Source organism: Drosophila nasuta, chromosome 3 (assembly GCF_023558535.2).
Source record: "Drosophila nasuta strain 15112-1781.00 chromosome 3, ASM2355853v1, whole genome shotgun sequence".
NCBI classification, from domain to species: Eukaryota; Metazoa; Arthropoda; class Insecta; order Diptera; family Drosophilidae; genus Drosophila; species Drosophila nasuta.
The window spans coordinates 22,726,666-22,754,391 of NC_083457.1; the positions used below are offsets into that span (position 1 = coordinate 22,726,666).

The 27,726-nt window shown below is 37.9% G+C and overlaps 3 protein-coding genes across 3 annotated transcripts in view; 1 reads left to right on the forward strand and 2 right to left on the reverse strand.

Annotated features, from left to right (window-relative positions):
• The window catches only part of LOC132791925 (retinal homeobox protein Rx), a 30,539-nt gene extending 16,029 nt beyond the window's left edge, over positions 1–14,510 (reverse strand). Inside the window, exons 1-4 of the mRNA XM_060801055.1 lie at positions 13,982–14,510; positions 13,132–13,281; positions 4,282–5,502; positions 4,057–4,223 (exon numbers count right to left, since the gene is read on the reverse strand). Of these exons, the coding sequence (XP_060657038.1) occupies positions 4,057–4,223; positions 4,282–5,502; positions 13,132–13,281; positions 13,982–14,306 (1,863 nt within the window). The 5' untranslated portion in view covers positions 14,307–14,510. The remainder of the gene's footprint in view (positions 1–4,056; positions 4,224–4,281; positions 5,503–13,131; positions 13,282–13,981) is intronic.
• An 8,353-nt stretch (positions 14,511–22,863) lies between these two features.
• LOC132790708 (carbonic anhydrase 1) lies at positions 22,864–24,064 on the reverse strand. The gene has a single exon (XM_060799343.1). It carries the CDS (start codon positions 23,960–23,962, stop codon positions 23,000–23,002), a length of 963 nt encoding a protein of 320 aa, XP_060655326.1. The 5' UTR covers positions 23,963–24,064; the 3' UTR covers positions 22,864–22,999.
• Positions 24,065–26,366: 2,302 nt separating this feature from the next.
• LOC132794076 (cytospin-A) lies at positions 26,367–27,302 on the forward strand. The gene has a single exon (XM_060804312.1). It carries the CDS (start codon positions 26,367–26,369, stop codon positions 27,300–27,302), a length of 936 nt encoding a protein of 311 aa, XP_060660295.1.
• The last annotated feature ends 424 nt before the right edge of the window (positions 27,303–27,726 follow it).

Here is a 27,726-nt window from a genome sequence, read left to right on the forward strand (position 1 = left end):
TGAATACCAAAAGCAAAACCAGAAACCAAATTCAGAAATAGAATCCAAAATGAACTCATCTAAACGAAGAAATTGTATTGCCAGCTGCCTCTTCCAACCAAACTTAACTGAACTGAACTATACTGAACTCAACTGATTGACTGACTCCACGCTTCGGTTGTGGGTTGAGTTCGGGCTCGGATTCGGATTCGGGTTTGAGTTTCAGTTTGAGTTCTGACTGCGCTCTGAGTTGGCCAAGAAACAACTCACTTGGTATAGCTTTAAATGCTCTATGAATGACAAGAGTATTCAACTATTTGTGCTGATCAACAGAATTATATATATATTTTTAATTTTATTAAAACTGATTTTACCAGATAGAAAAATACAAAATAAATTGGAGAAAAACACTTCTTCATTATCTTTCTTTGTTTTTGTAAGCTATTAAATGCAAAGAGAAAAATACTAATATTTGAAGTACTACATAGCAATAAACTAAAGCTTAAACTTTACTAGCTTTGTTAGCATTTCAAATATTAGAGGGGTTTTCATTTATGTTTAATATGTTCTATTATATCTAAGGTTATAAAAAGATGATTATTGTTTTTCTTTTTTAGATTTATTTTTAAAAGTTTAATAGAGTTTTATCAATACTAATTATATTTTTGATGGAATATTTTGCATTAGTTTTAAGTTTATTTCTTTTTAGAACTTACAAGTTTCTAAGATAAGGAAAGATATCAATAAAAGTTTTTTTCTTCAATTTTTCATTCATTATTTTCTCTTATTTACAATTTTCTAACCAAGCATTTTATCTCTATTTTGCATCACAAATATATGAATATTTAAAAGCTGTGCTCAATACTAATAAAATTAAGTTTTAAGTATGCAATTTAATCGGTATATTTTTTTTTTTTTAATTTTGTGTGTTCAAGAATATTGTTTTTATCTTTTCTGATCCAATTTATCTCTTAGTCAGTGTATTATATTTTCGTGCTGTGCTTTCTTATTTTTCCTTCATTTTTGGTCTCCGACTTCTTCTCAGAGTTTGTTGTGTGTGTGTGCAAACTTAATCAAAACAAATTTCCACCTTCAACGAGTTGCACACCAAGAAATTTCCCAGCCCGTAACGATAACTAGAACTTCATGCAAACTAACCGCAAATACGATTACACACATTCACACACACACACATTTGCAAAGTGGGGGAAGCACCCCAACAAAAATGTGCCCACTAAATCGAAAAAACGAGTTAAACTTTTTTATTTGGGGGGAAACGCAGCGCAGTTAGAATTCTGTAAGTGCTTGGCAAAAAGGGGTGTAACGAAGGAATGAGAAAGAGAAGGGGGGAGGGAGAGGGTAGCTGGGTGGGCGGCTGGGCTTGTGGCATAATTTGAATTCGTGTCAATTTGACAAAGTGACACATGAGGGCCGTACGACCATCTAGAAAAACGCTGATAAATCGCAGCGCCGTCGGTGCAAGAAATTTGTATGCGATTTTCGTTCATTACTTTTGTATTTCGTTTATATACATACACATATACATATACATTTACATATATAGTTCTGTATTTGTTTATTTATTTATTTATGTGCATACATTTGTGTTGCCAGGCCGCAGACAGTGTCGCCAACGTTGCAACGTTGCGGCACGATAATGTTTAGTCAATAAAAATGATTTGTCGTCTGAGGAAACGAATTCATGAAATTTGATATTGTCCTCAACCGACGTTCCACCTCCTCCCCTTCTCTCTACCTTCTCTCTGCACTCTACTGCACTTTATGGCTTAGAATAACACATAAAAACTATGCCAAGTCAGTCTGGTCCACTGCAATTAGATGGTTCATGCCACTCGAACCCTTCAATACAACTCGCGCCTAGTTCTACTTTGTCCTTTAACGCGTTTGCTCCTTTTAATTTTTTTCGAGTATTTTTTATTGGCTTCTCCGATTGCTTTTCGTGGGGGCCAAACAGGCGTCTTTTATGCTACACCGCTGTGAAAGGAATTTACGAGGCGCCCCGCCCGTTAACGTCGCAATTTGCCACCCGAAACGAATGGCTGCCAGACATGCATCGCCTGCTGCCCCGCCCCGCTCTGCTCCAGGCAAAAGGCGCACAGTCTCATAAAGTGCATTATTTCCTCAGCATAAATGCCTTTCCCCCCTTTTTTGTCTTTCTCCCTTTCTCTTGCAACTAACTTTTGGCCTGCATTGTCATTTCGCAATTGAGACATAAATTTTAATATGCACTGAAAGAAAGTTATGGCACTTTTTGTCTCTCTGCCTCGGAAAGTTTTGTGCTGGAGTTTGTTAAACAAATCGAATGGGATTGGAGCTGGTGAAGGGGAATTGGGAATTGGGAAAGGGGAAAGGGGAAAAGAGGAGAAAGCAAGCAAGCAAAGCACTTTGCACTGCGAACTGAAAGCGGTTTCTATGATGGCAAGTGACTAAAGTACAATCAGTAGCTAACGATATCAAATCGATAAGGAAAACAAACAGCAGTTACTTCTTCTCCCACTCGCATGTAACCGGATATGATTTAGGATTAATGATACGACTGGGTGTCGAAATTTGAAGCATATTCAATAGATAATTACTTAACTGCAATCTGCTGCTTATGGGTTTAAGAGGAAAACGATGTGATATTAATAATTATCGATTTTCAATTTAATTTATTTATTAAATTGTTTTTAAACTTCCGCATAATGAGGAAGCAAAGGGTATTAATTAATTTTCATAATTTAGAACTAACGATTAAGTTATATAATTGCAGTCTTCTGGAATTAAAAATCATTTTTGAAATCATTTTCAACAAACACTTTGAATAAAAAATTGATATACAATTTTTATTAAGAGAAGTGAATAAGACCATTTTTGAGAAACTTTCTTAAAGAATCTACAGAAAAGAAAGATTTTAAAAACTTTATTATTTTCAAGTAAGTATTATTAAACGAGCACATTATTTGTGAATAAAATAAAATATTACGTATACGTTTTTATCACTTTACTTGTTATGAAATAAGTTGGTTCACGCAAAACTAAACTTTTTAGAAATGCTATGTTGAAGAATTCAAATTAACTTAGCTGTAATTAATATTGCAGCATTTTTAAGCTTTCTGTATAAATATATTACATTCAGCGAAAGATAACTAACGAAGACAAACATGATGTTTAATATAAATGCAGAGTAAGTGCAGATACATGGCCTATCTTTAGAGAAAAGAATCAAACTATTTTAGAGCAACCTTTTTGAAGAATCACAATTATTTCTGGCATTAAAAACATTGTTTAATACAAAAGTTTTTTATATAACCAAAGTATACTATGCTCACTGATAAAGAATCTTCAAGCTGAATTATGATAAGCTGATAATTAATAAAAAAAAAATATGAAGATTTGTCAATAGTTAGTTTTGAGAATAATGATGTTTAGAAAATATATTTTTCCCTAAAATTGTACATAATATTTCCTACATTGTTTTTAAGCTAAGAAAAGTAGAACAGACCCAAGTGGTCTGTACTCCTATTATTCTTTTCTATTAACAATGACATAGTTTACTAAAGTGTTCAACATTTATTTTTATTATTGTTAATACTAAGTAAAGAAGGCCGTTCACATCGTAAGCGATTAGATAGTTTTGTACTTTATTCAGTAAGTGACGTAAATTGCACTGCAATGTAAATTGCAAGTGACGAAAGCTGCTGGCAAGGGATAAATGCAGCAAATTATTCATGTGAGCACAACGAGTTACAAGCCCTTATCTATGAGTAGTGTGTTACTATATGTTGTGTTGGTTGAGCATAAATCCTTGTCAAGTTAGCCCAAACATGTTAACAACTGGCAGACAACAGCAGCAGATGGAGGGAGAAGATACTGAGGGGGAAGTAGGGCGCTTAGTTGGCACAACTTAATTTCGTTAAAATAAATAGCAAAAGGAAATTGTTTAATTTCCGGTTCTGGGGCTCTGTGTGGCTCAGAGACAGACGTGTCCGACACGTTGATTGCACAATTAGCCAATGTCAGGCAACTTCTGCTCGGTTTTGGATTCGGATTTGGATTTGGATGTGGATAACTCACCTGAACACGCACTTCGGGCAGATTCACCTTCATGGCGAGCTCCTCGCGTGAATAGACATCGGGATAATGCGATTTCTCAAAGGCACGCTCCAGCTCATGTAGTTGATATGTGGTGAATGTGGTGCGATTGCGTCGATGCTTTTTCTTGGCGCAGTTATCATCCTGGCCTGCTTAGGACGAAGGCTTGAGTTGAGAAGTGAATGAAGAAAGATTTCTTAGACTCACCTTCATCGTCGCTGCCGGATGTGATCTTCTCGCCCTGCTCGCTGTTGTTGGTCTGATTGAGATCCTCGCTGGAGGCGCAGCTGCCGTTGACCAAACTGTCGTTGTCCACATGCTCCGCTTGATTATTGTTGTTGTTGTTATTGCTGTTGTTGTTATTGCTGTTGCGATAGTCGTGCTGAAAGTGTTGCTGCTGCTGTTGTTGTTGTTGCTGTTGCTGCACTTCATCGAGACTACGCGCTCTGATGCTGTAATTGCCCAGTTGCTGCTGCTGCTGCTGTTGTTGCTGGCCGTTGGCTAATTTCGGCTCATTATCATCACAGTAGGCGGAGGCGGCGCCCGCTTTTCGCTTGCAGCCAACAACAACAACACTTCCATTGTTATTATTATTATTGTTGTTGTTGGGAGGTCGCGGAGTTGGCGGCGAAGTAACATCAATGTTGCAATCGCTCTGCAGCTTTGCCGCATCATCTTCATCCTCATCCAGTTCGCTATTCGAGGACATTGAACGCTCATCGTAGTCGCGCATTCCTGCCCCTGCCCCTTGGGTTCCCCCCGCTGCTCCAGCCGCTGTTGCTGCTGTGGAGCCAGCCGAAGCATCCGGCACAAAGTAGTTGCCACCGACAGCGGCAGCCGCCGCAGCAGCAGCGACGGCCGCAGCCGTTGGTGTTGTCGGCGATGACTTGGCATATTTGTTGTGCTGCTCTTGCGCATGCGCAGCCAGCGCCGCCAAGTGCTGCTGGTGGCTGCCATAGGCGCCAGGCGGCGGTGGCGCCACCGTCACTCCCTGCACTCCGGCTCCCGCTGCCAGCGACTGCGGCGGCGGCGGCTGCAATTGATTGGCCTCGACCATTTGGTGCATGGAACTCAGGTAATTACCCGCTGCTTCCTCCTGTCCATGTCCATAGCCATGTCCATGACCGTGACCGTGATTGTGATGACTGTGACCGTGACTGTGAGCGTGACTGTGACTCTGGGTGAATCCAAAGGCATTGTGGTAGCCAAATGGGGGATGCCCCGCCATGCCGCCATGATGATGACCAGCTGGTGGCTGTGTGGGCGGCGGTGGCGCTGCCGGAGTCGGTGGCCCGTAGCTCAGCCCGTTCTTGGCGTGCTGCTGCAGCATGCTGGCCATGTGGTTGTCCATGTTGCGCAGCTGCGTCAGCGACATGTTGCAGCGCAAGTCAGTGGCATCGTCGTCGACCATCGAGCCATCGCCATCACCTGTAATTAAAGGTGAAGAAAGTGAGACCAAGTTAGAAATGCGCTTGTACTTAAACACATACTAAATATATGAATAATACATTGATAATTTAAGTGACTTAAAGTAAAGGACAAGTATAAGACATTCGAAAATCGGCTAATAATTATATGTGACAGTCCTTTATAACTTTCTAAACAAGTAAGAAAGCTACAGTCGAGTATGCTATTTTCTATAAATGCTAAGCGCTTAAATATAGCAAATTAATTTTAAAAATACTGAAATCTATACTAAATAATAAAAGTCATTGCGGTACAATTCTTAAAATATACCGAAATGTTATACTACACTGCCAAAATATACCAAAGACTTTAATTGGTATATCAATATAGTAGATATAATATACCAGATTGTCAACCAAAGTAACTAACAACTAACAACTTTGGAATATAAATTTAATTCTTAATTAACTTCTACAATTTTTCTCTGATTGCAACCAAATTCAGAAGTACTTAAGATTGTAATTATTTTTTGTATGTACAAATAATCGACTCCAGCTTTCAAATTACTCTTTCTATTTGGTATATTTCGATTTGTAAGGAGCGAAAATGAGCATAGTAAAAAATGTAAATACTACATAATGAAAGTGCAAAATTATATTAAAATGCAAAAATTAAACATAAATAAATTCAATACATTGATATGTATATCTAATAATGTTATATCTTTGCTTTCCTTAGCATCAATCCTGAAACAGCTGTCGCAGCTTCAAGTCAACCATTATATTATATTTTAGTTACGGCTCATTAGTTGTATGTTAGTTACATAATCGAATCATGTAGCACAGTGTACGCTGACGACTGGTGGAAACTGTCAGCAAAAGCATTGCTGCAGGACTGATTAGATTTTAATTAGACAGTTGGCCAAGTCATAAAGCTGTCGCTGCCCATGTGGTTAAAAGCCTGCCTCGGTAATAACAATGTGTTATTTAAGCGCACCCCAACCCGTTCCCTCAACCCCCAATGAGGAATAACCTCAACTACCCCCACACCTGTTGGCTGCCCCATTAATAAACTGCTTTCAATTAGTCGCCTCGTATTTACAATGTGCGGCAATAAAAATTCTGAGAAAGGCCCCCAAATGGGGGCGTCTGAAGGCCAAAAGTCTGGGTGTCAACTAGGATGAGTTGAGTTGGAACTAAATAGTAGTGGGGAGGGGGGCGTGGCAATAGGTATTTGGCTCTAATGGGCGTACCGACTGCCGACTGCCGTTCGCCGTTCGTTGTTGTTGTTGCCGTTGCCGTTGCTGCTGCTTGCACATATCACGTGACATGCAAGGAAGTCATTAGTTGTCGCCGAGTTGAAGTTGCCAGAGAGAGGGAGGAGTGAGGTGGCAGATAGGCAAGTGGGTGGTTACTGTTTGCACTGACTTTTGCTGTGTGAACTCGAACTGCTTTTGTTTTTGTGTAACCAAATTCAATTTCTGTGTTAAATTGGCTTTTCCAAGAGAGGCAGGCAGCAATCGAGTTGCCCTCAAAATATCTGAATATCTGTAATTATTTGATAGTCTTTTGTGTAATTGCTTTTTGATGTAGCCCAAGTTGGATTTAATTTGCATGTACATAGCGAGAGAGAGACTGAACTATCAGTTCGATTACATGAACTCCCCTTTTGAATCGAAAACGAGAAATCATTCAACTCTGGCGATTGTCTAATGTAATTATGTCTGGCACAAATGGCCAATAATTATGCGGCTAGTGAACTGGCTAGAATTTAGTTCTTGTCTCTCTATTGATTTTCTCAGTTCTCTCTCTCTCTCTCTCTCTCTCTCTCTCTCACACAATTTTCCTGACATTAATTGGGTCAAATATTTGGCTAATTAAGCATAAACACATCGGCTGTAAATGGCCTGAATTAACCTCAGCTGCGTTTTGCAGCAATCAATCGAAATTTACACGCACCACATGCATTTTATTTTGAGCCACTGTGGCGTTAATGAAATTAAACTTGAAAACTTTACACAAAGAAATTCGACAAAACATCAGCGAGCGAGATAGCATCAAGCATCAAGACAAGCACAAATGAGGTAGCACAAAGCAAAGGCAACAACAACAACAATAATAATAATCATAATAAATAATAGAAAATACCATTTAAAAGGCGTGAAGGCGCCACATGAGGTGCAGAGCCACAGTAGCCGCAATCTCAGACCCAAGACCCGGACTCGAGCTCAGACTGCGAACGAAGCCCACACCGAGTGCGTGAGTTAATTGCGTGAGCTTGAGACTGAAATGAGCAACTTCGAGTACAACAACAAGAACTGCGAAGTGAATGAATGAATGACGTCGCATGTGAATATCCACACAGCAGCTACAAAGAAGCCTTCAATTTCAATTTAGCCTAAAACTTTGTTCACACGTGCCAGTTCTCCTATTATTCGCATAACCAACAGATTTCTGATGACTTTATTTCTTTTCCTAACTTTAACTTTGGAACATTATTTTCAATACATAGATAATTGTTTGCGACAAGTAAGACAATATTTTAGCTAAGCTTTTAATCATCATTATATCTAGTTCCTCATATTAATTATATATGTATTTAACAGATTTTAAGTTATTTCATTTATTTAAAAATGTAAAGTTAGAAACATTAATATTTGTCACAAATAAGGAAGAAATGTAATTCATATTTTATACTGAAAATGTTTAAAGTTTCTAAGTAGAACGTTTAAAAAGTTATGAATATGATTCTTTTCTATTCTTTAGGATTCCTTAAAGCTTGGATACCATGAGATGAATAACTTAGAAATTCTATAAGACAAAAACCGTCTGCAGGTGTCGGGTATTAATTGCTTTAGTTGATAATCTAGAATATGGTATATTTTGATATCAATAGTATGCCGCTATAGCTGTTGGTATATTTTAGTATTTTTTATCATATTAATGTCGTAAATTAATTATTATTTATTTTTTTTAATTGACTGTATATTTCTTACTTGTTTACATATTTGTGGTATTTCTAGCATTTAAAGCTTAAGCTTTTGTAGCTTAAATTATAATTATGAGCTTATTATAAAACCCACATAAATAAGCTAGCCTTGACGCAAAAAGTATTATTAATCTTTGCTCAACAAATTTGCAAAAATTTAATTTGCAATTATTTCAATTAACGAATTTTAATTATGCCATTTTAATATCAATTAAAATATATTATTGACGCACTAAGTGTTGCTCTATTTTTAATGAAAAGAAATTGCAGCATAATCGAATAGTAAATGAATTGAGTTAGACTTAACATAAAACAACATTCGTTACGCTATCACTTGTGAAAGTCTTCGTTGAATTTTAGATATTCATTCATAGATTCGTAATAAAGAAAAAAAGCAGCAAATTGCCTGATCGACAGTTCAATTAAGAAATGATTTTGAATTTGAATTTAAATATGAAATTGTCTATTGGGCCATTAGCTGTGGCAATTAAAGTTGGCAGCTGGAAATATTGGGTTGTTAACAAATTGTAAACCACGCAACACAACACAAAAACGGGCAAGTTGAAATGTTAAAAGGTTCAAATTAAGCCAGCTACTGACAAGACAAGACAAGATGAGTTTTTGGTTACGGCTAATTGAGCGTGGTCCGCCTATAAAACAGATGCTTATTGGCCTAAACAATAGACGAAGTATTCTGGTTGTGCTCTAATTTGCGGCAATATGAGCTGCGAGTATTTTGTGTAGTAAGAAGTAACGTTAAGGACAAATTGACGTTAATCGCGTCACTCAGATGATTTGACATTTTTTCCTCGGTTCAGTTCAGTTCAGTTTGGGCCAGGCCATTAGGCGGCGGCCTAATTGAAATGTTATTAGCCGAAAACAAGTTCGGCTTATGCTCGTCATTTGTCGGCAACAGGTATAGGAAATGCACAAACTCAAGTAAAATGTGCTTAACATCTTCCGGCGCAGGCGCAACGCAGAAAGGTACAAAACGAAACGAGATACAAAGATACTGAGATACTCTCAGATGCAAGATACACGAGATATCGAGCTCATATCAAAAAACGAAACAAGCCATAAACAAAACTGTCAATCAAGCGTGTTAAAGTGAAGTGGATTGAGGTGGCTCGCATTGTTGTTGTCGCTCTTGTTGTTGTTGTTATATATGTGGCAACAAAAGCGGCTAATAAGCCGCAAGCCGCAATCCACAGGCCGCAACACCGACGCGCGTTTAGCTCGCTTCGGACACGCATTAAAATCATTAAAGCGACTTAATGCTCAATTTAATGCCGCGTCAACTCTGTGAATGTGAATGTGAATATGGATGAATCAATCGGGTTCTCTCTCTCTCTCTTTTTAGCTCTCGCTCTTTTTGAGCTCTGTTTATCTTGATCTTTAATAATGCAGTTCAACTCAACTCAACTCAGTTCACATCACTTATTGACGCCTAATGCACTTGTGCAGCCAACGCTTTTATGCGTTTAATGAGCACGTCTCTCTTCCCACACTCCTTTCCCCCCTTCTCCACCTCTACCTGCATCTTCTTTCCTCTCTCCTTTGCTCGCTTGACGCCACCTCAGCCAGCTGTCAGTTTAAATGCTTTTTGACAGCTTGTGTCTAGCCGCAGTTTAATTATGATTATGACTTTGTAGGCATCAGTCCGGTTTGGCTGGCTTTAATGCCCCACCTCTTTGCCCCCCTTCTAGCACTCCTCCTCCTCTCTCTCTACCCTGTTAACCACTTGCAACTTAGCCGGTTTATTTGCTTGCCTCTAATTAATTTGCGGCCATTTAACCTGCGCTTTTTTTTGCACAAAACCATTTTGTTTGCTCACTTTATTGTCGCTTTTATTCCTCTCGTTGTTGTTGTTGATGCTATTATTGCTGTTGCTGCTGCTGTTTTGTTTTTATTATTGCTGTCGCAGGTGTCGTTTGTGTGTTTTGTCTTTCATTGGACAACTTTTTCGACTTGGTGCTTTAATTGAATTAATTGCTACTTATTTAATTGATTTCGTCTTCCTTTTGTCTTTGTTTTTTTCAGATCAATAAGCAATGAATAGGAAATTAGTCGTTTTCAAGGCAAAATAGCAGGAAGATCTTTATTAGAATCTAATTTATAAATTAGTTAAGCAAACGCTTTAAAATATTGTTTAAGTCTCAATTTGTTGTTTATCTCATATTCCTAACTTGTATTGCGATTAATGTAATTTTTAAATTAATGGCTAAGTTGCCATTAATAAATAGCAATCATAAAATGTATAAAAACCTTTTTTTTATTGCATATAACAGACATTTTTAGGTGACTCTAAAACATTTTCTTTTTATTATACCCGCTACCCATAGGGTAGAAGGGTATTATAACTTTGTGCCGGCAGGAAATGTATGTAACAGGTAGAAGGAGGCATCTCCGACCCTATAAAGTATATATATTCTTGATCAGCGTCAACAGCCGAGACGATATAGCCATGTCCGTCTGTCCGTCTGTCCGTCTGTCAGTCTGTCCGTCTGTGTGTCTGTCCGTCTGTCCGTCCGTCCGTATGAAACACTGGATCTCAGAGACTATAAGAGATAGAGCTATAATTTTTTTTCGACAGCATTTGTTATGTTTGCACGCAGATCAAGTTTGTTTCAAATTTTTGCCACGCCCACTTCCGCCCCCGCAAATCAAAAAAATCGAATAAAAAGCGTAATTTTAAAGCTAGAGTTACGAATTTTGGTATATACAATAATTACTATAGTAGTTATGATTCCTGAAAATTTTGTTGCGATCAGAAGATCAGATTGTGGAAGTTATTAAAGAAATACTTTTGTATGGGCAAAAACGCCTACTTACTATGGGTCTGAGTTGCTTTGGCCGACAATCTGGTACATTGTGCCGTCTATGATATATTTTGAATGGTGTACTATATCGATATACCAAATATACCATTTGGTATATTTTTAGTATTTTCGGTATATTTTGAAAATGATACCGCAATATTTTGCCTTTATTAAAAATGGGTAGCGGGTATCTCACAGTCGAGCACACTCGACTGTAACTTTCTTACTTGTTTTAAATTGTATTACTCCAAAAAGTGGGACTTACTATATTAATATAGTTTCTTGTAATGTTCCAAAACTATCGAATAAATTAAGTTAACTTTTTTTGTGTCAATTATTCCCATTTTATTAAAAAATATACGTGTATAAAACTAATGAACAATTTTAATTTATTTTTAGGTGTCAAATATAAGAAATCTCATAAAAATCGACCTCAAAATCTAAATTCCAAATACTTCTCGTTCTCTTTTGTTTTCTGCTGTCGCCTCTTCATTCACTCCTTTTCATTTTGCAATCAAGAAATGCACATAAAAAATTATTAAGCTGACGCTTTTGGAAATCAGTTGTCGCAATCATCGCAAAAAATAGAATGTAACCTCCCATTTTTCGCAAGTTGCGAGTTGATGGGTTTTGGGGGCGTGCGACAATCGCTTTTCGGCAATCAAAACAAAAATGAAATAAATTATAAATGGCAAAGAGCCGCCAGAAGAGACAGAAGAGAGGGGGAGGCATTAGGCCATCCATTAGATACAACGTTCATTTTTTCGTTTGGTATTTTTGGGTGCGAATCGTGTGCCTGACGCCGAGTGGCACCGCATTGGCAACGGTGCATAAATCCAACTATAATCCAGTTAAAAAGCCTTCAAGGTAACGAGCTGTTTGGAAGCCAAGCAAGAAATATGTATGCAATAAAAGTTTAAATTGGCCAAAGAATAGGCAAAAGGCAAGACGCCCTCGCATCCATTCTAATCCCCGTTGTTGGCCATGTTAACGATTACCGTTGACTGATTTGAAGCTTATCAGCTGTCGTGCATCGAGCCAAGGCGGCGCTAAAGTGCAGCCCCGGCATTCGTCAGTTCGCCAGTTACAAGTTACAAGTTTTTTTTTTTCTGCTTCTTGGCCAAATAACAACTTCAAAGGGGGAGTCAGAGAGAGAGAGAGAGAGAGAGAGAGAGAGAGAGAGAGAGAGAGAGAGAGAGTGGCAAGCTATTGTACATAAATGCTAATATAATTTTGCGATTGTGTTTGTTGATTGTTTGGCACAAAAGGTTGCACTGTAATTGAAATCGATTTGCAGTTTTGCTTATCAGCAAAACACTTTGGCAGCCTGCTGAGTTGAGCTGAGCTGAGCTTATGAAGTGCCGGCTAATGCGTAAATAATAAAAATAATAATACAGTATTTGTTTTTGATTTATGAATAGTTCTAATCTATGTTATAATATGAAGTCGTAATTTTTGCTTCAGACAATGTTAACTGCAGACTTTATAATTCTTAAAAATTCGGTTGCAATCAGTTGAAAATATAATATTAATCTGAAGCTGACGGTTATTAATTTCCTTAGTTGACAATCTGGCATGGTATATTTTAAATGAAGTGGTATATAGATATACCAAATATCAAACTGGTATATTTTCTACTCCATGATATCATTTAAATGCAGTAGTATATCGATATACCAAATACATATTATAGTATTAATATACTAATTTTAGTATAATTTAAGGATAAAACGGCTTTCGCTCTGTTTCGCTTTGATTGAATATGAATAGAAGGTCGCTAAACTTTCTCACTTACTCTTTGTTCTCCTAAAAACATAATTTATTAATTTCTTTATAAACTTACCGTCGCTTCCGTCCGTTTGCAGTTGGCCCGGCGTCTGTTGGCCATTGCGATTCTTTAGGCCGAGAATCGCGTCGATTGTGTGACGCGGCGTCAAAGTTTGACCGCCAGCGCCAAATTTGCGTGCGTTGTCCTTGAGCGACAATTCGCTGTCTGCAAGAGTGTGAGAGAGAGAGAGAGAGACAGGTAGAAAGTGAGCTGGGTGAATTAAAAGCCTGTTTGCCAACAGTTTGGAAAGTCAATTAGGTGCACGGCAAGCGGCAAGCAGCAGTAGCAGCAGCAGCAGCTATGCAAATTTGTCAGCTATTTTGAAAGTATTAAAATGCACACACACACATGCACATGCACGAAGAGCTTTATTTACAGTTTTAACGAGCTAAAAACTGTAATTGCATCTAAGCGACACATGCCACACACTCACACACACAGTTGTGTGTGTTTATTCTAATGAGAGTTTGTCATGCGCTGAAAAGTAGGCAATGCTTTTTTATTTTGTCGTATGTCGATCGCTTAATATAGTTTTAACGAATTTCGAAATACAAACTGCAAATGTTTTCATATTCGAGAGTTGTTCGCATGCCTTGGCAATTAGTTCATAATTTGCAAATTATTTTAAATGCCGGCTACGGCCACATTGTGCATGTTAATAAGTCAAAACAAACGCGGCCCCAAAATGCAAAACAAGAACGCGAACACGCAGCAATATAAAAACATTGCAATTGTGTGTGTGTGTTGCTTTTTCATGTGCAGCAACAATTTGTGTTAATTAAATCGGTAATCCTTAATGGCAAACGCTTTCCGGGAACTAAACATGCACAAAAAAAAAAATAAAAGATCGTCGCTCCCCACTTACCCTCTGTAATCACAGTATTGTTGTTGCCCAGATGTGCATAATGCTCCTGGAACTGCTCCAGATTCTTGAACTTCTCGACAATCAACTGCAGATTCTTGGCATCTCGCACATTGCCCAACAAATGGCGCAAATGGTCGAGTTGCTTTGGGGCCAGCTTGTGATTGCCGCCGCTCTGTTGCACCAGCTGCTCGAAGATGTGCTGGAATGTTTGCTTATTGTGCTGCAGTTGCTCCATACTGCCAGTCACTAAAGCTGGCGATGCAGGCGAAGCGGCATCCACATTGCCAGCCATGGGCGGTGTCACGGCCGTTGTCTTAATATCCATCTTATAAAACTATTTCTTTATTGTTATTTTGCGATTTAATTGAATATATTTTAAGCTCACTTAACACACACACACTAGCACAATAAATTGTTGTTTTGTTGTATTGCATATAAATTGTTATTCCACTTTGCGACGGCGTTTAGCTTAGCGAGACTTTTCACTACTCTCAAACACTTTGCTCAGTTGCTTGCGAAGGCGAAACCGTAACTCAACCGCAACCGTTGCGCACCGTGCCAAGGCAGAGTTGGCAATAAACAACGCGCCACGTTCAACAGACGTTGACAGCGCTTTGAGCTCGAGCTCGAGAATCAAATTGGAAACCGGTTGCACGCAACCTGGGAATGTGTTTGTGTTAAGGGGCGGAGCTTGCGCAGGATTGCAGAGAGAGAGCACAACGGGGAGGAAGCATATGGAAAGGGAAGAGAGAGAGAGTAGAGAGAGAGAGAGGCAAGCGCACGCGCGTTGAGTGATGATGTGGCATGGGGCAGTTGTCGGTTGTCTTCCAGCACGCGTGCCATTGTGTTGTGGAGTTGGCGATAACTTTTGTTTGCCAGCTGTTTGATGTGGCATCAACTAATAGCACAGCACTCTCTCGCTCTCTCTCTTTGTCGCTCTCTCTCTCTCTCTCTGTCTGTACGTGTGCAACAAATTATGATGCAAGATTATTGCCAACAATTACATCACAAACTGATAACTTCCTTCCCCAGTTCTACACTCGCTCTCTCTCTCTCTCTCTCTCTCTCTCTCTCTCTCTCTACCTCTCTCTTTCACTCTCTCTTCTACCCTCACTCTCTCTCGACATAAGTGGATTTTTGTTAATATCCTGCTATTGTTACAAATTTGCAAACTCATTGCGCCGCAGCAAAACTTGCAACTTGTCGTCAACTGGCAACTTGAGGAAATCAACTTAAATCTGCTGTTACAATGAAGCGACTGTTAGTTAGTGTTTCTCATATCAAAAGCGTTTACCTGTTGGCATGAGTTGTGGTTTTTTGCTCTTCGCCTCGTTTCAGCCCAATTCAATTCACTTCATTTCACTTGACTCGACTCATTTGCTCGTTTACGCTATCTTCCATTACACGTTAAATGAAAATGCCAGGCGATGGCAGAGGCCCACAAGCACACAGACGCATCGACTTCCAGACAGCCACAGAGACAGAGCGATGGACTGACGGAGATACAGACTGGGAGCCAACCAGGCACACAGTCAACCATTCAACCATTCCGTGCTCTGCTATCCTGGCCAGGTCCTTTTGCCAGCGATTCGATTTGTGCCAACTAATGAGCTCTTAATGTGCGTTTATTCTTACGCATAACGAGCTTGCCAAACGTAATTATGTGCTCCATGTGTGTGTGTATGTGTGAGAGAGCAAAATGTGCTGTTCGTGTGTGCTTGTACTTGTGTGTGTGTGTGTGTGTAGCAGAGAGGCTGGGGTCTGCCATGTTGGCGCGCTGCTTAATTGAAGTGGAGCGTCGACTGCCTTTGCTGGGGCGTGTGTATCTGTCTATCTATCTATATATAATGTGTATGTAAGTGTGTGTGAGTAAGTGTGGGTGTTAGTGTCTGTGTGTGTGTGACTGACAAGCGCCTTGCGTCATTTTCATTTGCGCTACATCCGCAGCATTTACGTGTTATATTATACCCAGTACAAAAGTTCACAAGGTGTATTAAAATTCATTTTAGATGTAACGCAATTGAACCAATAAATTCAATTCATTTAAAATATAAAGTTAGGGATTACAATAAAATAAAGTTCCTAACTCAAGTTTTCAAGATTCAGCTATGCAACTTTTACTGTTGTTAGTTTGAGTATTATGTTTGCACATACAAAATTCAACAATGCTATTATATATTTCATTAAATTATTCATCTGTCCAACAAATCTCAAAGTACTCATTTGATATACAGAGAACCTATGCTTTATGATATAGAAACTTATTTTTAATAAGAAGTTAATTCCGTTTAAAGCAGTGCAAAGTTTCCACCTATACAACACTGCTTGTTGCTAGTGAATCTAGTATAGCAAGCAGTGCAAGTTGAACACTGCATTAAGAATGCCATAAATTAAATAAGGGATTCATAAAACACTTATACTATGACTCGATATAATCTAATAAATACACATTAAATGTTGACTGTTCATTGCAACCCTCTAATAAATGCATCATTACAGAGTATCTGTTAGTCGTCTACCACCACACTCGCCCTTTATTGCTGTGTTTTAAATTAATTTGCTTTTAATTTGCTTTATTATGTGGCAATTTCTCCTGCTTCGTACTTTTAATTAGTTTGCTTTTATCGTTAAGCTGTTAAGGGGTTGCCTCAACTTTGCGCTGTGGCATCTTTTTCCCCTCTCGGCTTCCACAGTTTCCTGTTGTTGGACGAGATGTTTGAGTTGGCTTCGCTATTTGCCTGCTTGCCTGCCGCATTTAATGCCAAATTACGCATACGAAGAGTTGGCTGTCGCTTTAGCTGCTGTGGTCATAGTCTCCCTTAAGCCGACAGCAATAATTGTGGAGAATTAATTTAATGTATTTGCAGCAGCTTTGCTTCCAATGCGCTTCCACTCTGCTATTCCATTAGTGATATGATCTCTGCCTCTGTGGCTGTGACAAGCTGAGAGTTGGCTTGAAGGTCTTGCAGCTTTAGCCTGGGGGCACTTAGTGTTATCTTCTGGCTGACATCAAATCGGGCTGCGCATGCGTACAAATCGAACCAGTTTTAAAGCAGACTCGTTCTACATCTCACTCACACCTCACACAATGCTTTTCCTCTCTTTCTCGCACCCCTTCCAGCCGAAATTTAGCGCTCTCTCTCAAGGAAGGCGTGGCCTAAACCAGTCGCTGTTGCTGCTGCTGCATCAGAGAGTCAGACCATCGAGAGAGCAGATTTGTGAGCGCTTCGACGCAGTTTGTCAGTCACACACACACACACATACTATCACACACACTCGCACACACGCATACCTTGTGGTAGACCATTGAAAAAGTGATGAAAATAACTCTCTGTCACTTTATTGGCGCTTAACGAGTTTGAGTTGATGAAGAATTTAATTTATGATGCTGCTCACTCCACACTCTCTCTTTTTGGGCATAGCGAGAGAGGAAGGGATGTGGGCGGCTTAAACGCTCTTAACCGCAGTGAGCACAAGTGCAGATGCAGACCCAAAAGTTGGCGCTGAACAACAGCAAAAAAAAAGACCAGAAAAAAAATAGACTGAGAAATTAATGAACTCGTAACTGTCGCTTTGCTAAATTGGGCCGGCGCTGGCTGGCGCATGTGTGTGTGTGTTTGCTATAATGTGTGAGAGAGAGAGTGAGAGGTAGTGTGTGCGAAGGTGAGAGAGAGAGAGAGAGAGGAGACTATGGCAACGGCAGCAGCAGCCGCTGCCGCCAGACGTCAAGCTTTGATGATTTAATTTTCTGGTCTTCTAATTTAATTTTATTATAGAAATACAGAGACGATGTGTGAGTGTGTGTGTGAGCGAGCTAGACACAGTGTGTGAGTGAGAAAGAGTGTGAATAGCAAGAAGAGACAGAGAGAGAGACAGAGAGTGGGAGAAAGAGAGAGGAGGTAGACTGTCACACACACACACACTTACGAACAAGCATAGACATGCATGCAAATTCGTTAATGGAAAATGGTGGCGTTTAATTGAAAAAGGAAGTGCGCCAGGGGCTGGGAGAAAGGATGAGCGCAAGGACCAAGTACAGAGGAGATCTGTATTCAGCTCTGTTCGGGATGAGTTCAGTTTTTTATCCAAATTAATTTCCATGTGTGCGTTTGTATCTCTTTCTCTCTCTTTCTTTCTCTGAGTCTCGACTATCTCTTTCTGACTTGTGTGTGGTATTTTCGTAGTGCTGTTGCCTTTGCAATAACAATTTGCAATTAAAGTTATTTGTTTGCCAGCGCACATTATTAATTGACAGACAGTCGATGTAGCAGAGCGCCTTTTATTTATTTTTATATTTTTATTTACATCTATATTATATGTTTGTTGCATACGTACATATTATTTTTTGTGTACCCTGCATACTTTACAAAGGAATAATAATAGTTTCACTGTAATAAACCAAAGCATATGATGAACTTTGAAAGCAATAGTACATATTTAGTGTTGTCGATTTCTTTGTATTGCCTTTACATATAATTTTAACAAATATTACAAAGTATGCTTAAATAAATTAATATAATATTAGATCACATATTATAATTTTCTTAAATTCGAATCTCTCAAAAATGAGAATTGAAATAAAATTTTAATGCTACACAAGCTACGTGACTTCTTTATTTTTCTTTATTTATTTATATTAAACAAAATAATGCGATAAAACTTAGTTAATGTATTTTTTTTAACTGCGTTTACTCTTTCCCAAAACTTAAATTTTTATCAGAACACAATTACATATTTTAAAACCAATGTTATTATGTTATTTTCATATTATTACTATTATTCCATATTTCGTTCTTCTTGAAAGTTAATCACGAATGTTGGCGCCATCTAGCGTTTAGGAGCGCTTACTAAAGGGTAACTCTAGGTTCAGCCATCAGCTTTGAAGTTCATTGTTTTTTGTCGGCTTGCGTAAAGTTAATTGGTTTAAAAATGCGCAGATAATTACAAAATGGCGTTAATTAATCGTCAGCCGCACACACATATTGATTTTGCTGCAACAATATTTAATGATTAACAATTAAGTACGAAGCAAACTGCGAGTAGTGAACTGCGATTTATGATGCCGCCTCACTTCAGTTCTCTCTTGCTCTCGCTCTGGCTCTTTGCAAGCTGAACAAGCTTTCTGCCTTAATAAAACCAATTAAAATTCATTAGCAGCGAATTTTCCAACACACACACACACACACACAGATTGAGAGTCTTATACAATCACACACTAATGCCATCATGCGCTCGTTTTCTCAATTATTCATTCAATTTTCGTGGCACAAAAGTCGGATCTAGCCACAGCTTCAGCTTCAACTATATAGCTTGAGATTGTACTCCGTTTCTATACATATTCATGCAGCTAAATGAAAACGGCAAAACGGCAAAAGCGGCAACACTTAAATGCAATTTACCTCAATTTTGAGCAACCACTACACACAACTTCATCATCGTCTTCCTCTTAGCAGCAGCTATTCACATCGTCTTGGCATCGTCTTCAGCTTTCGCTGCCTTCCCTCCCTGCTTCATCGTTCCGTTTAGAGCATCTTAACGTCTTTTCATGGCACTTACATCGTCATTCTATTCGTCTAATTTCATTTTCTTGCCATTTTCCATGAACGAAGCAAGCGAGCGAGTCGAGTGAGTCGCTGTTGAGTTGCTGCCTCAGCTCAACTGCTGCTACTACTGTGCCACAATTTTGCTGTTGTTGCATCCACAAGATTTGGCAGCTCATGCGTTTTTCTAATTACATTCAATTAGAATGTTGATTGATATGTTTGTCTTGCCACAGATTGAGGCAACAACGCATCAGCAGGCAGCATTTTAACATTTAAATGCTTTTCAGCTTTAGTTTATTGACTCATTGATTCAAATTACGCATTTGAACATTTCTTAATCGAAAGAAAATATTTAAAGAGAATTGTTCATCTTTTTGTGAGCATTTGTAGATTAAATATATAGAACACATTTCGTTAATAAATAGAATTATTGGTTTCACTCAATTGAAATCAAAATAGTTTAAAAACTGCTTAAGAAATTGAAAACAAATATTATTTATGAACATCAATATAATACACGCCACTGAAACCTAAGGAGTTTAAAAGTGTACAAAAGAATTTGTAGAAAATTATAATTGATTGAATGATATTAACTTAAGTTTTAGAAATATTATAAAAATAAAAAGAACTTACATTTTTGAAATAAATTAAGTTTTAGTACAATCTGAAAATTGAATTAAATATATAGACAAGTTTATGTAGATTTATAGTAACTTACTAAAAGAGAACATATGAGAAAGTTTTAACTTTTAATCGATTTTTGGAATAGAATAATATGGAATTTATAGCCTTAAGTATTAGAATAATCTTTATTAAGCTAAACAAGATTAAAGTATGCCTATTTATAGAACACAGTTTGACAAGTTCTTTATTATTTTAATTTGATATAATCCACTTTTCACACCTCATTTATTAAACGTAAAACTTTTTAGTTAATTTTCAATTTCATGCCTTTTTTATAAAATTGAATCGCCACAAATTATGCATAAACATTAATAATATTTCGCTGGTGAATTTAATGAATAATTTACAAAGTATATATTGTAGGAAATATGTTGCTAATTTGACGGTTTTGCGGCGCTGTGGCAACTTCAACTCGTTGATAAACAATTTGACAGTGATTAGATGCAAGTTGATTGTCTATTAAGCAGACTATTTAGTATTCATTTAAAATGTATCAACAATGGATAAATGATAACAATTAGTTGTGTGTTCTTTGTTAACAATTTCATTAGTGCGGGCGCTTCAAAATGAAAACATTTTCTAAATCATTTGAATAATTTTGAGCGAAAAACAATTCGTGCATTCGCATTAATAAATTGAGTTATGCATTTTATAATTGCAAATTTTGGTAAATTTGGTGAACATTTTGGCAACATTTTTCCAGCGAGGTTTTTGCCGATAAATTCCAATAATTATTTAGCCAAAACAACAGAGAGAAGAAGAAATTGAATAGAAATGAAACGATGCGAATCGTGACCAAAAATTACGCTTTATTTTGTGAAATTGCAATTCAATTAAGTTCTCAAAACATTCAAATTGCGTTTGGCCATTGCGCCAATGCAATGTTGACTGTGTCGCAGCGGCAACAACACCAACAACAACAACAGTAAATGCAGCTGCATTGAAATTTGTTTGTATAATTTCATTAGCGTTGATTTGCAGCAATTGCAATTGCGAAATTGCGTGCCCCAAAAGCTGGCCTGTTTCTGATTATAGCAAGCAGAACGGACTACTTCTGGTGAAGGGTAGAGAGGGAGGGAGGAAGGTCAAGAGAAGGATAGAGGATATTCTGGCTTGTCCTTTCTAATAAAAAGCAATTACCAGAGAGCTTGCTTGCTTCCTGCTCCTAAACAGAACTTTGGCACAGTCCCAAGTCGAGCCTCAAACTGATAATTAGAAGCTACAATCACAGTTCTGCTTGCTTGTGTGTGTGTGTGTGTGTGCGTAAGAGAGTGTGTGTGTGTGCGGGTCAGAGAGAGATGAGACAAGGGTGCGTCACCACAGGAGGCCCAATCCCAAGCAGAATTTCGATTCGAAATGCCCAGAACCAATGCCATAACGTGCAACGGGCTGGGACAACATGTCCGCAACAGTTTCCGCATTGCACTAACACAATTATAGGTTGCAGACACAAACATACACACACACACACACACAGTGAAATTCTAACACATGGCTGACTGAATGCAGAACCATATCCTGCGGCGTTGTTGCCGACGCTGCCCCCAAAAGTGGAAGCAGCGCTGCTTAATTAGTGGATTACTAAACGCAGACTCTAAATACTCTAACAAACAACAGCAACAGCAACAATCACAACAACAACAAGAACAACTACAACTAAATAAGCAAGCAATAACTGCTACAACAACAAACAGCAAATGTAACTATAATGCGATGAAATTGTGTGGAAAATTTACTTTGAACCAGACGTCCTAATTAGCTGTTTGGTAAGGATTTGGAAGAGACGTAGTGAGGGATGAAGTAGCCCTTGGAACCAAATAATTATAATTTAATTTGCTTTAGCTTAACATATCTTTTATAAATTTAAATTATGATTATAATAAAATTATACCATTGACAACTTCTTCACAATTTCTAAAAAAAATGTCATTAGGAAATAAACGTGTTAAGATCGAGCATAAAATTTTGAATCAATATTATATAATATTATGTAAAAATGAAACCCAGAAGGTTTGTTCCTAAATCATGATCGAAATTCTACAAAAATTCTAAAAGGCCGAATCGTCAAATTTAAATAATTATCTTGTTTCAATAGTACGGATTACACTTTATAGATATAGATATTTACATATCTTTACTAAACAAAACATATTCGACATTATCAATTTCAACAGCATATCGAAAAAAAAACATAAGTGCCAAAAACTAAATTTACACAGTTGAATTTTTTTTATCTTACAACAATATTGATTGATGGTAATTGGCATTATTGTTATGCAAATACTAACTTGCTTCTGGACATTTTTTGCATAGATGCGTTTGGTATTTTAATATTGGGTTAAAATTGACAGTATTTAGGACAGATGCCATTCGCTTTATTTTTGTTTTCTGTTAAGTCCAAAATACAATCGGAAGTGTAAGTTTAAAGTAATTGACACCTTAAAGAAAGTTGTGAAGTATTAAGTAAATTGAATGCATCTTAATGCTAAGATCAGAGCACAAATTATTTAATCAAGATGAAAACGCAGAAATAACTCTAGTCTTCTCAATTAAATGAGATTTTTCTTAGCTCATATAGAGATGAGAAAAATGTTTTATTAAGGTACTCAGAAAGCAAAAGATTCTATCTACATATGTATTGTAAAACAATAGCTATTTGACAGTTCTCTTTTATGAAGTCAAAGATACATTCTCTTCAGTGATTGAAACTTTTAATTGGCAAGCCCGACTACAAATTCGGATCGTAGTTGAATTTCACAAACTAGCACAATTCACAAACTTCTTAAAAACTTTATCTTCTACCCGATTCATAGCGATTAAAGAAAACATCTCTGTCGCAAAGAGGCTGCACAGGACGCGCATTGCGAGAGATGCGAGTTCCGCTGCGATTGCGCAGTTTGCGGAATTCGTGCAGTTGCCTCTCACTGATGGCCAACGACATGGGCGAGATGAACCACTCGGCACCACGGTGGCAAGGTGGCTCAGTCAGCGAGCCGTGATAGCTGTAGAAGTCCGTGTAGAACGCGGGCATTAGATACCTCAGGGGAAAGGGAGGAATCTCCACTTGCCTGCCTGCTGATTGAACTGACACCAGATGTTGAATGATCACATCCAAATAAGGATTGTCTGTAGATACAGAAAACATATAAGAGACAATTAGTATGCCGTGACTCGAGGCATGTGTGTGATCTGTGGCATCCGTGTGCAGACACTGCATCTCCATGGGAAAGTGTTCGTTGTCCACCGTGTGCTCTGATCCTGTTTCATTGTACCAGCTCCAGCGAAAGCTAATCTCATGGAAGCTAAAGCTGCCCAGCAAATCGCAGCCATCTATGCTGGGTATCTCATCCGGATAGGCAGCATGCAGCTTCAAGGTTCGTCCATCGTTCTGCAGGCGAATCGCCGAGGGCATCACATCGTATCCCAGCCACAACAAAGGATTGTCAAAGCAATGCAAAACTGCGTCCGACGTTTCAATGTTTATCGGACTCTGATTGTTGTCTGCACTCTGCCAGGTGTGTGGTCCATTACTGATGCCATAATCGAAGCCAGGTACATCTACTAACCTATCTCCTGCTCCTTGCTGCTCATCGCAATCAACACTACATATCAATTCATAGAATAAACGACAGTTGTAGAGCACCAACAAGGCTCCAACAAATGAGAAGAGCAGCAGATACACATTTAACTGCATTATGGACTGCGACAAACCAGAAAAGAAATCGCTATTTATCCAACTAGTAATGCTGTCCATCGATTATATTTCAAATTTTATTTTCTTTTTATATTTGTGGTATAATTTTCGATTATCAAAGCGAGTTGTTGAGATAGTTAGTTCTGGGCTAGGTTGATTTACTAATATATAAGATACAAATTTTTAATTTAACTTCATTGGTGGAGTAATAAACAAATTTAGACATGCTTAGCAGAAAAGTGAATTATTCTAATAGACAATTACTTGAATCATATTTTGGAACAAGAGCCAAAAGATATTGCTACCCAAAGCGTAATGCTATTCCAATAGATTTCGAATGGCATTTTCTTGCTAGACTTTTAGTCTAACTTTTTAATGATAATGAAAGAAGTGAAGACAGCTAGTTCGAAGCTTAAGTTAAGTTAATATGCTATGAGACATAATTTAGTAGTAAATATTTAGTCATAGTAGAAAAATAAATTAACTTAATTATATTATAAATATCACAAATTATGCTATTGAGTAGCTTTCATACTTCGCATATTTCTATATGTATATGTATTTCTATATATATATATATATATATATTTCTATATTCGTTTAGCATAAGTAAACTTTGTGTCAACAAATAATAATATGGGTCAAAAAAGATGCAATTAAAAGTGAAAATGTACCCAACAACACTATAATAAATATAAAGTTTGCTATTAATTAATGCAAATATGTAAATAACCAATAATCGAGGTCTGCTAAAGAGATTAGAGCAGTACAATTTTGAATAGAAATATTAGTAACGCCCATAGCTATTCATTTTTATTAGGGCATTTTAAAACTATGATAAATTTGTTTAATAAATTAATAAATAACAGTATTAATAATAAATTTAATTAGTTGCAGCAGTCGTATAAAACTTAAACTTAAATAAAACTTAACGAACTTCGGAAGAAAATATCGTTGTTATCGGTGACTGTTGAGAGATTATTAGAAATGCGTTTAGTCGTCTCTGAATGAAAACCTTCATTTAAAAAATAACTTTGGTTTGATCAAATTACAGAAGTTTTTCCATATAATTTGTGCCATTACTTAACGTATCGAAATACTTGTTGAGCTGCTCTCGCCAATTCGCCAAAAATTTGTAATTAAATGCGCTGAAAAGTTAATTATTTTGAAAAACAAATTTACGCAATTTGCAATTTATTTGCATTTGCATTTTTCGGCAGTTGTTGCCGTTGCCGTTGTTGTTGTATGTTTTTGCATAAATTAATTACGCGCGATGCTAAAACGCAGGAGAACTCTTTAGATACGGAAATGACTTGCACAAATATCCTGTAGCCCGACTGCAATTTTGTGGGTGGGTGTCGCAAGGATATTAATTAGTTTTGTATACAAAATATGAAATGAGCATTAAAAGCGGAAATTATTTTCAGCTCCTCCGCAATGAGGTGCCGCCAACTTTTCACCGTCCACTTTTTTAGGATTATGATTGTATCGTCCTTTTTTGGGCAATCGAATTTCGTAGTAGTTTTTGGGCAGGCAAAAATTGCTGCTGAAATTCGACACTCTACGAGATTAGCATAAAGTTATGAAAAGCAATCAGAATGGCAGCAAACGCCCCCCGCCCCGCCCTCGTTTTGAGTAGAAATTAAATAACGCACAAATTGCGAAATGCATTTAAATGGTGGAGTGTCCTTAAGAGTCCTTAAACTGCCCGCTGTCTAGCTCTCTCTCTCTCTCTCTCTCTCTCTCTTTCAGTCTGATTCAATTATGACAGTTTCATCAAATTGTTGCCTTGATTTGATGCAATGTTCTGCTCGACTTTTTGCACTTGCCCAGGGAGACGAAGAAAAGGCGTTGACATCTGCCAAATGTTACAAATATTTCATGTTGACTTCCTTTTGTTGCTGCTGCACTGTGGTGCCACACATTTGTGTTGTTCTTGTTGCCGCGGGCGTTTTGTTGTTTGCAACATGCACGCAAAATTGAGGGGTAAGCATGTGGCATCAACGAACGTAACACTAACTTTGTTATATTAAGCCTCGATGCTCGTTGCTTGATGCTTGAGGGTGACCAATCACTGTAATAACTTGCCATAATGCCAACCCATAATAACCCAAGGCAGTTGTTTATATTTTTGATCAACCACTTTTGCTGGTTCATGCCTAATTGACTTGCAATTCAGACTCAAATCGAACGATGTAAATGAATCAACCTATCAAACATCATTCTATCAATACAATTTTTGATTATTATAAAAACATTATCATTCTACTAAACTACGCGCTAGCTTTCAACAACGAAAAACGTGACGAGAAACTTCACAAACTCACTTCTTTATTAGTCTGAAAACTTGCTTTGAATTCAAGTTGTTTTTACATATTTTATAATATTTTTTCATACTTTTACCTTTTGTTTTTTATATCCAAAAAGTATGTCCGAAATAGACCAAAACAATAAAGAATTAGAAATGGAATGCTTGACAGTCCTGAGACAATCGCATACCGAGGTCATTAGCGATTTGCGTGCAATTTGCGAGAAGTTGAAGTTGATCAAGTCAGAAACAGCAGATCTTCGCAATAACTTGGCCATGGAAGCGACAGAGGATAAACTGATTGGAGATCTCGTCTTGAATCAGACACTCTCGAGCATTATCTACAAGGCACTATTGAAGATGGCAAATATGGATGATAAATTAAATGTGCTCGAACAAAATATGAAAGTCACTTCAACGGAGGCTGACAAGCTTTTACTTGCAGCGGATAATCATCACACAGAATTGGTAGACTCCGATTCTGATTCCGAAGCCGGATCTTCTACTTCAACTATAGTCGATGAGCCATTGCAGTCAAGTGCCACATACAGCTCTGAACTGCAAACGCTGCTCAACTCTCTTAAGAATCGAGAGATTCAACTAGATTTCAGTCTTGAAGGGGTAAAGTCCGAGTCGACAGTGAAGCAACAACTTGTGCATCCCATTGTGCGCATTAAGGAGAGGAATGCTGCTGAAGATCAGAATATAAACTCTTCGGATCGCATTGATAGACAACTGTTTGAATCGTTTGGAGATCATCGCAACAGGTTGCTGGCTCATTGCCAGTATGTGATGCGATCCTATGGCATTCCTATGTACGAGTTCTCAATGTCCTGGGCCAGTGGACACGCGCTTTGCGCCCTCATTCACTATCATCACCCGGAATTGATCGATGAGTCGTATTTGAAGTGCAAAAATGCTGATGTTACTCTGCAATATGCCAGCGATGTAGCACGTTCAATTGGCGTCGAATTCGAGGGCAGTTTGGTCCGATTGTATCGTCAAAAGCGTCCCAGTTACATCAAGGTGTTCACTTTCGTCCACAAGCTGTATAACAAACTCATCTCTATACCGACGTCCAAAAGCAAGTGAACTTTCGTAAATAAACATTAATATTTGATAAAATAAGCGTTCTAGCACATTCTACCCTCCCACGAACAGTAGAAATTTAAAACCATCCCACCAAGACAATGTCTTGAAGACATAATCCTAAAAACTCAATATCAAAGCAAGTCTTACCAACCACACATTCATGTACACATACGGATCCAAAATTCTTCACTCAACTTCTTTCGCATTTACTACAGAAGACCTAATAAGAAAAAGGGGATTCATTCAAAACTACTCCTCTATATTCTCTTCAGAATTATTGCTATATATGACGCTATTCAAATCTTGAAGCTTAAACTGGCTAATATGTTTGCTTCGCTCCATTCCATCTGCAACACTGATAATACTTCTACCCAACATCGATTAGGACACTACTTATGTCACATTACCCAAAATTCAGACTCCT

Coding starts and splice junctions, on each gene's coding strand:
- LOC132790708 (XM_060799343.1), bottom strand. CDS start 23,962: ATGGACAGCATTACTAGTTGGATAAATAGCGATTTCTTTTCTGGTTTG.
- LOC132794076 (XM_060804312.1), top strand. CDS start 26,367: ATGGAATGCTTGACAGTCCTGAGACAATCGCATACCGAGGTCATTAGC.